The sequence below is a fragment of the Vanessa atalanta genome, chromosome 9, assembly GCF_905147765.1.
Source record: "Vanessa atalanta chromosome 9, ilVanAtal1.2, whole genome shotgun sequence".
In the NCBI taxonomy this organism is placed as follows: Eukaryota; Metazoa; Arthropoda; class Insecta; order Lepidoptera; family Nymphalidae; genus Vanessa; species Vanessa atalanta.
The window spans coordinates 5,117,920-5,131,449 of NC_061879.1; the positions used below are offsets into that span (position 1 = coordinate 5,117,920).

A 13,530-nucleotide genomic window follows, 5' to 3' on the forward strand; every position below is an offset into this window, starting at 1 on the left:
TTCGAACAGTGCCAAGCTACACCACTAGTTTCACACAACGTCTACGATACCGTGAAATATGATGACCTTCTAAGGTCACCTTTCTTCCTAATTGAATATACTAAGCTATTGACGTACGTTTTCAATAGTGACTTTCACACACGCTCTACCGATAGGGATCTAAGGAAGTTCTCATGTCCGAGGGGAGCGTGTCCGTTAATGATGCGGTATTAGTCCTTAAGCGGTGGTCAATATCTGGGTCGATATTTCCACGACACGCTCACGTTGTCCTGCACTTTCTTTTCGTTGTTTGGTCTTGCCGACTATTGTCTTCCGTAGGATACTTTATATCCTGGCAATCGATCATATCGACACCAGTCTAACTCGAGCAGGCGTTCAGCTATCATCTTTTTTTTCGGTGATTTTTCAATATTCTTCCAAAATGTGCAAAAATTTCGCAGTGATGTCTCTAGCCTATGTTGCTATATTTATGTTAACTTTGGTGCATTGTGAAGAAGATGTATCGAACATTAACTTGGATTTTCAAAGCAAAGGTATTATTTTTTACGAATTAAGACTCAATGGGCGTTTGTCTCTCGTTGTCTCGCGAAACACTTTTCTTACATTTAATATAACAAAGTATTTTAAAATTAATTTAATCTTGTGTAATGACAATTCAAACGTGCTCGCAAAATCCTATATGAATAAAGTATTATGTGATTTTGATAGTAATCATTCTTTGTTAGTAATTAAAGCTAGTCGCGCTTTATAAGTTAAGATACCTGAAGTTAAGGTCCTCGAGATCTTCCCGTCTGAAAAAAAACGTTATGACTGTTACTTTTAATTGGTGCTAGTGCTTTCTGCAAGTCCCTCGAAGTCGGCGCCAACCACTCATCATATTCTATTGCTAACAGCAATCTTTAGTACTGTTAAGTTACGATATGAAGGGTGCGTGAGCCAGTATATGTAAGGAATGCTTAATATTTCTTACAATCAATCCTGTATATGGACATTTTCCCGTTCGCCTACCTATTTTATTAAAATGAAGTTATTACGCACAATAACCGTATGCGCATTTCTAGCCTAAGCTTTTTGTTCTAAAATATCATAGTCCAACTGGTTAATTGCTTCCTGTCTAGTGTATTTGCAATATTTTTATAAACTTTGAACTATCGCATTTTATGTTACCCTTTTTAATTAAATTCGACTTTTCACCGCGATCATATCTTTTTAATAATTTTAACGGTTGCATTCGTCGTGATAACAACCTGACTTAGTCAGCTCCTTGTCATGTTTAAACTTAAACCTAAATACATATATTAAGATCTTCCTAATTAAAACTTTTTCACATCTGATACAAAATGACATGTATTGAATAGGTGGTATTTTGAACAAGCTATTCGAAGAAACTCAGATCTAAGCCCAGTCCGGCTTGAAAGATATTTTTTGTAACATTATTCCGGTAATTTAGGACGGCAGGTTTACTTCACCCTGAGCAGGAGTCACCATAAATGTCAACCAAAAATGATAAATTAAATTAGACAGCATGTATCTTTTAGATGAAAATACATACCACTAATAATTATAAAAACATAAAAAAACTTATTGAACAATGCTATCTGATTTTACCAAAACATTTAATATAAAAAAATTAACATAAAAATAATTCAAATCATATATTGTGTGATTCAATTATTATTAAATTCCATTTTCTCTTGACGAGATCATTAAAAACATCGGCATTTTAATCGAATTTACTTGTCATTTATCATGTTACTTATTCAAAGCAGTTATTAATTAACGACGGTATTCGTTTCGTGATTATTAGATACAACGTTAAGTCTAGTGTAAAATGGGATTTGTTTACATTTAATGACAATGACGTGACGGTAATTTGAATCATTTGTTTTTTTATTTTTTTAATTATAAGCCAGCTTAGCTTAAGCCTAGCTTTGGTGGGAAATATCTTAAGGATACCAGTATTTATTTTGCTTCAAATTTCAGAAACTTTAGTTGCTTAATTATATAAAATGATTGTATATTTATTTATCATAATTATTTTATAATTTATAATATGTAACTACAAGTCTTCATAATAATAACTTCAGTTGATTTCAGAAATAGCTTAGTTATAGAAAATATACGATAAAAATTTCAAAAAGGAACGATTTTTAAATTTATAAAAAAGCAGACTTAACTGATTAGTTAGATAAGGTAGATAAAACATGTTTTTAAAGCTTTTGAAAAACTTTAGCAACAAATGTATCTCAAGTAAAAATCGTACAAAATTTAACGTAATCGTTACCGGATAGATAAGCATGTCGGGAGTCAGGACTTTTATACGAATTTAACATTGTATAGACGATGTGACTACCACAATCACATCTGAACAACAATACTGTGATAGAGCGTACTTGTATAGTTAAACCTGATTGCTCATTATTTGAATTATATAAACTTTGTTTCAGATGTAAATGTCGGCCGTACATTTGGGCACAATGCTTTGAAGCGACTCTCCTTCATCTTCTTACCAGTGATGTTCACACTGGGAGTAATATCTACACTACTCATGGCTTTGGCTATAATATCCGTAAAGAATCTCGCAATTGGAGTCATCCTTCTCATTGTATCTATTAGCCAGGTAATAACTCCATACAATTAAGCATATAATATTAAATATATTAATGCTCTTACTAGAACCAATTTAATTAATTCACATTCCGTCAGACTTTTATTAAAAAAAAAAATTAGAAATTAGACATTATATATAACTTTTCTTAAAATGTTTAGTTCCGTTATAATTACTTTTACTTTTTGATGCATGCACTAACGTAATAAACGAATCACGGAGTTAACAAAATTACATTGAATTCTGCATCAAAAATAATATTCCAAATTTCCATAAAATCAATCTACAACGTGTAGGTGACCTTAATTATATATCGGTAATCACTTAATACTTTAATTTTAGGCCGTATCAAGGTTATTCTCGGCTGGAGTAGCTCCTGCCCCTCTCGTGTTCCATCCACGAGCTGAAATTCTACCCGCGCCTGCATTACCAGCCCCATGGCCTGCATCTGGACCACTCCTCTCCCCTTGGGGCAGATCTGACGACGCACCTATATCTGATTAGAGATACACGAAAATAGAGCGAAAAATGTCGAAAAAAAAAGAATCTATACAATTTTTGTTTGTATATTTCTTGCATTTATTAGACTTTAAAGCATGTCTTTACAGTTTTTACAGCACAATGCAGTGTATAAGTGCAACCTTCGTCTGTCTCTCGCGAACCACAATATTTGTGAAAGACAGACGACGACTTAAGGGTAGTATTATTTATTTATTTATATCATAAGTGAAAGAAACATTAAAAATTTTCAATGAAGTTTTGTTTTTTATTTTATTCTTCCTGTGCATTTATCTTTCCTGGAAATTAAGAACACCCAAAAATTATTAAATTATATTAAATCTAAGTCATATCCACTGAGTCGTCGAGAACAGCAACATATATATTTTTTGTATTATGCCAAGGTATTTATTTATTTTAGATTAAAATAAAATTGCCAAAAAAGAACCTATAAAACATGAACGATCAGTATTCGTAGTACAAACTGCACTTAATTTTAAAATTTACTTAAATACTTTGCTCTAAAATTAAATAGGTTTCAAACATCAAAATTAAATATTAACACATTTCAACATTAAATTTACATACTACAATCATTACATTATATTAAAAATTAATAATAAATGATACTTACCAAATTACTAATCAAAGAAAATTTCTAAAGAAATATTTGTACTAGTTTAAGTAGAAATATTAGTTAAGATGTTCAGGACAACCAACCAAACTATGTAACACGCTTATATGCATATATATATTTAGATACAGTCCATTATTTCAAAGAAGACGTTTTCCAATCGACGTTTTACTGTCAAAACTATTAGTGTCACCAGAAGACTATTACATACAGACACACCGATTTATAGTTACACATTTAAATATAGCTTTTTAAAGATATACTTGAATGTAATCGTTTTAAACAAATAAATATACAGCGTTATAATAAGAAGTAGCCGATACGGTACTCAGTGGTACGCTATTTATTTAAGAAAGAACATATAATATTCATTTAAAGCGTATCGTTGGCGTATCACTTTACGATCCGTTGAGCGTGCGGTATCTCAAGTGCTGATCAAACTCTAAGAATTTTTATAAATATAATAATTATTATTTAAATTAAACTCGTATGCTATTTATTAAATAAGTTTACTTTTATCTTTTACCTGCTGGATAAGTTATCAATATAATTTAAAATATCTTGATGTTTTTACATGGTGCATACAAAAAGAAAACTCTTTAATTAGATTTTCTATAACATTAATAGTATATAGGTTATTAGTGCTATTACTGACTTCCTGTAGCGCAACATTGTATGACCGTCAATTTTTTTAATTCATAACCATTCGTTGCTTTCACATACATTATTCTGATAAGTTGATTATAAATGTTCCGATCACGTATAACAAACGCAAGCGTAACTAAATATGTTGGTACTACGAAATCCCATTCGTAAGACCGTTGATAGAGGTCACGTGATATAAACCAGTCAAGCGGCTGGTTTCTAACCAGTTCTATACAAGACCTATAATGATAACCTATCCCTTAAATCGGTACTTTTTTCTAAAGCATAAGCGACTGAGTAGCTAGAAAACCATTAGAGAATATTTATACTAAAAAAGGTTTTATAGATTTTTCTTTTTTTTTAAATAAAAAAAAAATATTTGTAGACCCCATATCAGAGAATTCTCTTTTCAAATATAGTTACCGTAGTGACTTAATTTGAAAAAAATAATAATAATAGAATACTAGAAAGGCCAGGTTTCGAGGAATCACTTTTATATCGATTTTCTTCTCCAGTTAAGCGTGAAGCTTATGTTAGGAGTTAGTACCACATTAGCTCAAGAGGTCAGGATCGAATCTGCGACTTTCACATCACTACACGGACCGCATACCTTTGAGCCATTAAGGTAAAAATATTATATTCGCATGTTGTTTATTTTTCAATAAACTGAAATTAAAAAAAAAATCTAAGCAAAAAAAATGAAATTGAAAAAAAAATTATGGGTTTGGAAAATCTAGCGCTCAACGTGAAAATATATTTTGAAATAAAGCAAACATGTTGAAATAAACCGAACGAAATTACTTTTCCTTTTAACTGTTTTATTGTAAAAGTAGACGAAATGGAAGTTAGAGAGAAAACATTACAAGTAAGTCGTTGATCTCGATCAGGATGATGCATTATTCAGTTTCAAGGAGGGGCGCGAGCGCAGTGCATTGACTAAGTGACCGTCAGAATGAACGCACCGAGCTTACTTTGTTTTATTTACTTCCTTACATTCGCAACCCTTTCGAGCACAGAAGAATCGAATATAAAAAACTCGTCAGATGTGAATAAATATGAAATATATGATGGTGTGTACGTGACAATACCGGAAAAGAATGACGTTAATAATAAAATTATCTCCCTTGAAATCAACGCAAACAGGAATGAAGAAACAGGTAAGCCCCTATTTTATGTATTAATAAAACGATCTATTTGCCACAATCTTTACATTATTGTAGAAAAACATAGTATATATATAGAGTAGTATAGAGAAACAAATACATTTTATTATTAATATAATAAAGTTTGTTTGTTTTTTCCAGTCAGATTTGACAAATTATTTTTGCATTCAATAGTCCAATTTTTTTAGTTAGTGTCTAGAATATTTACCATCACGCTACAACCTATGGAAATATATGAAACGGAGCATGAATGTATCGTAACCGTTATAAACTAGTTGAATCAGTAAACGATTCAGCCGAGATTTATTTTTGTGATGAATAGGCGGATCGGATGAGAATCGAAAATGAATCGTATTCGATATAAGTTAGTAAATTTTACCTCTTCTTATCTGTTTCATTGAAGAGAAAAATTACCGTGACTTTCTTTTGTTTGTTGACTGAAGTTAAAAGAAAAAATTATTACCAAAATATATTTACATAAGAACTATTAACGTTAATTCCTTGAATTAAAAATAGTAACTGTATACTTCTTGAGTTATATATGTACTTACTAACTACTCGTTCAGGTGATATAATATATTTTTTTTAATGTGCCAACGGGTCCAGTGTATACGATCCAGAGCCACAAATGTTCTAATCGACTTTGATCTTGCCCCTTTTTCAGTCAAACACACGATCATACAAATACATTTCGAGTTTTGTGATTGATTTGTATTTTATTTTACATAGAATTAATAAATCTTAGACGAAAAGTAATATAGATATATATATATAAATAGAACGTACTAGTATATAGTAACCAAGCTGTGCTTGAAAAACCGGAAAAAGGATTTTGGATGAACCCTTTTTAATCAAGTTCAACATCAAAAAGGTCAATTAAATTCAGCATTTTAATTTTGCTCTTTGATAGCTGATGCATAACTCTCCAGGTAGCGTTAGAAATAAATTTCGTGGTTAAATTTTATTTTTTTATTGAGATGAAATTTTCATTATATTACATTCAAAACTTTTTAGATAACAATGTATATATTTGAGACGAATCTATTTCTATATGATAAGTTAAAGCACATTTGATTACTTTCTTGTCAAGATATACAAAACGTTTTCAAGATAACCGTCACAATTTAGTTCCAGCTAAACTACCTTGTGCTAGTCTTGATAGATTTCCATTTGATAACACTAATCTTCTGAACTAACACTATCTGTTCACGGGGTGATGTTATTCGAGAAATTTTTTTTAAATTTATTTTTATTAAAGAGAGAGTTGATTTATTTTCTCAGCAAATAAAAATTAGGAAATTCAATTGCTCAAGAGTTTCATGTCACACCAATCGTTTACGCGTTACGGCGTGACGAGCGCAGAGACCGTACATAGAAAATATTTAAAAATTGTAAGCACATCACAGAAACATATTATAAGTTATTTATTTTATGTAAATGTTTGTAATATTTATTTTATTTATAATCTAGTTATAGTTGAGACTCAACATCAACAACTACAAAAAATCCCAAAAAAAATATTTTTTTATGCATAGATATACAGTAATTATTTGTTGAAACGAAATACTCTTTAAACTTTGATCAGTTCGAAAGATCTTTATTTCGATTATTTTCCTTTAAATTCCTATCGTATAACAAAACAAATGTTTCCTCCAAAGAAGTAATGTGATTTCGCCAATAAAACGTAAAAAAAATATTTTTTTAACGGATGATAGTTAATTCTTCAGAAGATTATACAATTATTCCGTCCAACTTACCTATAATCGCTTTCAAAATTCCGATTAAAACATCGCCGCCATTCAAAACGTTTTCGTTTACACTAATCGTTATGATCGATATCGAGTAATGTTGAATGAGTATTTTTAACGTTATCTCTGCAATTTAAATAGAAAAGCGCATATTGAAAAGCAATATACAATTTCCATCGAGATATAATCGTTGGAATTTCAATCTAAACAGCTTATTCTTCATTTTTATATCAATGTAGAGAGCGACGCTTGTGATAAATCCATAATATTTACAATAATTACTAGAGTGTTGAATAAAATATAATTGATAGTTTACACTATAAATTAGGGTTGTTGTAGAAATGTAATTTCGGTTCTGGATATAGACACGGATATATGGTAATATTTTACCGGTTTTAGATACGAAATCATTTTGGATAATCAACATGTTTTAGATACACGCGTTTTAAATATCAGTTATAAACGTAGTAATAAAAGTAACTGCGTAGGCCTTATGTGCTTAAGAAGAAGGCTTGGAATTTTTGTACTGTACATATATATGCTATGAAAAAGTTGCAATTAGTTTACCCAAAAAAAAAAACAAAACACAATTAAAAAACAACATTCACTTGCATTTGTGCCCTAATATGTGCAAATAAGTAGTAAGTAAATCACCACATAGTAGTCGTATAATATTCACACTATCTCAAGTTTGTGTGAGTAATGATAGTTACTTATATTCCACAGCGAAAATTTCATATAACACTCTTCACCCATATAAATACTTTTTGGTATTAATTTTATTCCATGAGTCATGTTTCGCTAATCAGATATCCAGATTACTAAAGGCATGATTTTTTGTACCATAGTAAATAAACTTTGGTCAATATATCGCATAATTTATATCATCAAAATGATCAGTCATTTTGTCACTTCATTCTAATCTCATATTGTGGTATATTTTTAGTAATAAAATCTCTCGTAATCAGTAAATTTTAAACTAATCGGGTAAGTAGTTTTTAGTTCTACTAATCAAGAAAAAAACCTACCTATATGTTATTTTTAAAGCTTAATATTATAATTTATAAAGTTAAGATGACGTTTGGAATCATCAAATAATTTCGGCAAATGGAGTTTTCAATCGTTTAATATCGAAATATCAACACTAAAAAGGTTTCCTTGGTACAACTGGTATCGTTGTAAAGGTTAAAATTAATTCTGTCCATTGAATTTTCCTATTATATTTGTTGAAACATTTGCTATCTCGCGTGTTTCATATGACATTTTAGAAACAAACTAATATAAATAGTAACAATCTAAAACTATTTCGTTGAACTTAAAATGCAAAAGTTTTTGTGCGAACGTAGCAAAATCCGTACCGAATTTAACCAAAACATTATGAGAGTCATTATTTGTATGAATATTTATATATCGTGCTAGATTAAACATTGAAAAACGCATTATTTACATACAATCATAAAATAAGCAATGGCTGATTCGTTTCAAGATACCATTTAGTAAAATGACACACAAACGACAAAAACGATTGCAAAGTTGTTATTGATAGTTTATTACATTCTCAAATTGTGTTTAATTTTTTTATAATATCTCAAAAACCTCATTACATGTATAGCCTGTAAATTTTCCATTAGGAGGAGGAGAAATTTAGGAGCATAAATCAAATCAATTTTATTCAAGTAAACTTCACAATGAAGCGTTTTTGATTCGTCGGTATTAAAATACTACCACCGTTTCGAAAAGCAGTCTCCAGCGAGAAGAAACGGCAAGAAACTCGCATAGTTGCTCTTTTCAAATAAACAGATTTACAATGTTGTTTTTTACAATAATTAGTGTCCCGTGATGGAACCCGAGCCTAAATCCAGGGGTTTTTTTCTAAAAAGTACTCTTTTAATGGATAATAAGACTTATTTATTAATTTAGTCTTCATTAACTTTTTAAATTTTGTAAATGGTAAATTGGTTACATTTCTCTGTACCGTATGCAAACGGAAAGTTACAAGTTTATTCTTATTTCTTGTATTAATAGTATGTATATCAGCTTTTATAGAATACTTTTGTATATTCTTCTGTATAAACTTTTTTTTTTTTTTTATGGTATTGGTTGGCGGACGAGCATATGGGCCACCTGATGGTAAGTGGTCACCACCGCCCATAGACAAAGGCACTGTAAGAAATATTAACCATTCCTTACATCACCTATGCGCCACCAACCTTGGGAACTAAGATGTTAAGTCCCTTGTGCCTGTGATTACACTGGCTTACTCACCCTTCTAACCGGAATACAACAATACAGTATACTGTTATTTGGCGGTAGAATATCTGATGAGTGGGTGGTACCTACCCAGACGGGCTTGCACAAAACCCTACCACCAAGATTAATTTATAACATTATATTATCATAAATATATTGTGATGCAGCCGTTAATACACCTATTTCTTTAAATTTTTCGCGTAATGATGTCCTAGAGCTTATATTGGAAATAGTTCAGATAGGTCTTTTCTGCAGAATAAATAGTATTTCAATATCTATATGAGTAGCATGGTGTAAACCATGCTACTCATATACATGGTGGATTCACGTGTAGCAGAATTTCGTTGAAATGAGACACATGCAGGTTTCCTCGCGAAATTTTCCTTCATCGCCGAGCACGAGATGAATTATAAACACAAATGATTTGAACCCGCAATCATCAGCTAAGAATTAAGATGTACGGGTTCTCATCACTGGGTCATCTCGGCTCTCGAAAACCTAATTTATAATAAATATAACACATTTTTTACGTATATTACTTGACTAACAAGCTCAAGTAAACTGAATGACTAGATCTGTACCTACACGAATAATTTGATTCCTTTAAATAGTGTTTACGTATTTAAATAAGTGATCTATTATTTTCAGGTCGCGGTAAACAAAAGAAGTTGATGCAGAAGCTGCTGCCTCTCTTTATCATGCCGTTTGTACTTCAGTCTACCATCGTACCCTTATTCCTTGGAGTGCTCAAGTTCATGCTATTCAAATCCTTGATGATCGGAAAGTTGGCTTTGGTTCTAATTATAATAAACGCCTTCAAGAACAGCAACTCTTTCAAAGGAAGGCAGGACGAAGATATAGCTAAAATACATTACGGTTACCATGGACACGGGATGGATGAATACGGATCATATTTCAACTCGTGAGATTACCAGATATTTTAGAAGTTGTTCCTTCAACAAATTGCAGATGGCCAAAGATTTAAAAAATATTCATACTCAATAACAATAAGCAACTGTACCAATCTTTTAAGTTATACTTCATTATAATTAAGTAATTTATTTATATTTAAAATACAAAGAAAAGGCCGACAAGCAAACATTTACGTGTACGTGCACACGACAAAAGATAATAAATTGTAAGTGTAATTTAAATTAAACAACGCATTGCGGGCTATGTACGTGTCAGTTTAATGATGAAGTCGAGTGCTCTGTTAAAATTTTGTGAAAGTTTTGCCTGAAAAACATAATTTATAGCCAATAATAATAATAACGAATAAATATAATAAATATAGTGGATATATAAAATTTTATTTATATTATTCTGTAACATGAAAACTTGGGAAACAAATTACATATTTCCTAGTTAGTACGTAACATGAAATCAATAAATAACATAATAAGGAAATATAATAGGTAAACTCTGTGTGTCGGCTATTCGAAATGAAGCAAGGAAGTTAGTTTTAATTGCTCACATTTCACTTATACGATGCAAAACGAAACGGAAACGTAGAATAAATGTAAGAAGCATAAAATGTAATTATTAAACCTAAATTTCGTGCTTTCCATTTTTTTACAAAGCGGCTGCAATCCATGCGAAACTGATTTATGTATTCATATGCTTATTACGACTGATACAGTTAACATTACATTAACAGCCTTTTAAATTTCCACTGCTGAGCTAATGCGGGTTGGTGGAATACACATGTGGCAGAATTTGAAATTAGACACATGCAGGTTTTCTCACGATGTTTTTCTTCACCGCCGAGCCCGAATTGAATTATAAGCACAAATTAAGCACATGAAAAAACAGTGGTACTAGCCTGGTTTGGAAGCCGCAATCATTTGTTAAGATGCACGCGTTCTAACCAATGGGCCATCTCGGCGCTTAGACTGATACAGTTATTCTATTACATATGTTATCTAGAATTTGTAAGGACCTCTAATAAGCTGTATGATCTAGCTAGATTATAAGCTTTCGAAATATTTTGAACGGCGCTTACTGTTGTAATATAACGGACCATGTTGTATTTGTTATAAACTCACGAGTCTTTTCACGAACCAAACCGAATTTTCCCATTCAATACCCATATCTATCTTTTATATTATAACCGAAAAGATTATAAGCTAGCATATATTCGATTTGAATGCCTTCACAAATATCCAATCAATTTTTTCAACAGCTTAAAATCTATCTACCCAGATTGATTCTACGAGCGCTTCGTACCATTTTATTTTGATATTGACATATAACGGATATAATTTTGCGAATGATTTCTATTTCGTTTCAAGTAGGTAAACGACGTCGAACTAAGTAATTCAAGCTCTACAATGAATTCAATTTGCTGTTACAAAATAAAATATTCTATTTATATCATATTAAAATTCTAGTTATAAATATAAAATCAACTAGTATATAAATCAACCTGGAGCAAATTAGATATTTTCGTGTTTAGAATCTAATCTGTCTGAATCATAGGAGGAAACATTTATACTTGATCTAATATTTTTTTTGCTAAAATTTAAGCCCCCCTTTTTACTTAGGTATCATAATTCGATGAAATTTATATTTAGAGATAAATTAATAACAAGTGATTGTTTGTAATTATTTCGTATTGCTGTAAACGTAATCAACAAATTCGTATATAACATTCGCAAATATTAAACACGATAAAAGCGTACACTTTACTTAACTCTTTATATACAGTAAAGTAAAGTAAAATTTTGTATATGTGACAGTGTGTAACAGATTCACCGCCAAATACTCATATTTTTAAGTACCTCATCTTCATGTGATGCGGACTTAAATAGATCCTTTCGTTGAGGGATTTATGACTGTTTTGACACACTCACTGTTAACCCATATAAGTAAACATAACATACGCATACCTGGTGATAAGTGCACTGTGATAACTCCATGAGTCAAGGCGCAGAATCGTCGGCTGTACGACTTTTCTGAGGCAAATAAGTAAATACTAGCTGCTTCCAAATGCTCATCTGCTACTGAAATTTCTTGACAGAAACCCAATACGTCTTTACCAGAACGACCAGAGATTTGAATCGAGGACCTCGCACACTGCTAACTTATAAATCACTAGACCAGTGAGGCGGTTAATGTAACATATCAATATACCACGATAATATTTCCAAAACTGCTATAAATTTTAACTAAATTTATATAAGAATGGTGATTGTTCAAACTTAGTAAACTGTAGTAGAAAACTTATTTCAAGTTTATTTAGAATTTAATAAAATGGAAAGCTTCATAAATTAATCAATGTATGTCGAAATATAATTCTGCCTATATTGAAGCATAATAATTTTCAATCCAAGTTTATCATAATCTTTGTTCACGATACTCGTAACTATACCGGAATGTAATTTTCATTACTTAAAGCTGACTGCTTACAAATAAATTTTAATATCAGACATAAAATTAAAAACAAGCATTTTGTTTTACTTTTTGAAAAAAAATTGTTTTCTCTATACTATATTACTAGCAAGCCGCCCCGGTTTCGCAAATATACAATTTATTAATAAAGAAAATGAGTGCGCTTAGCAAGAAAATCATAAGTATTTTAAGTAGGTATGTTTTTTTTAAGGAAAGTCCAACGATCCAGTTGCAGTTCGGTCGAAGTTATCGGTATAAGATCGGGATCGTATCGTAACCGATATAAATGAGTACAATTGGTCCTCAGTTACGATTAGGCTGAGTTTTATTTTTATTAAGAATAATCGAAGTTGGATCGAAGTAGAATCGGGAACGTATTATTACCGTTATAAGATAGTAGAATTGCGCCCAGGTAATGCCGACCACCCGTTTTGCAGCGAACGTTTTTTTGTCGTTACACGTAATTTGGAAACGAAGCAATCTTGTAAAGTATTCATTTGATTTTTGTAGCGTAACCAAAATTTTAATTAAAAATAATAATTAATTTTAATTAAAATATAGTTTTTAGAAGATTATTTTCTTTTTTGTTTTTTT

General features: G+C 30.8%; 2 protein-coding genes across 2 annotated transcripts; both read left to right on the plus strand.

The window, feature by feature from the left end:
• Positions 1-421: 421 nt before the first annotated feature.
• Positions 422-3,112, plus strand: LOC125066588 (protein apnoia). Its single transcript, XM_047674721.1, has 3 exons — positions 422-533; positions 2,448-2,620; positions 2,951-3,112. Exons 1-3 carry the CDS (start codon positions 422-424, stop codon positions 3,110-3,112), a joined length of 447 nt encoding a protein of 148 aa, XP_047530677.1.
• A 2,225-nt stretch (positions 3,113-5,337) lies between these two features.
• Positions 5,338-10,558, plus strand: LOC125066406. Its single transcript, XM_047674471.1, has 2 exons — positions 5,338-5,542; positions 10,195-10,558. Exons 1-2 carry the CDS (start codon positions 5,338-5,340, stop codon positions 10,470-10,472), a joined length of 483 nt encoding a protein of 160 aa, XP_047530427.1. The 3' UTR covers positions 10,473-10,558.
• The last annotated feature ends 2,972 nt before the right edge of the window (positions 10,559-13,530 follow it).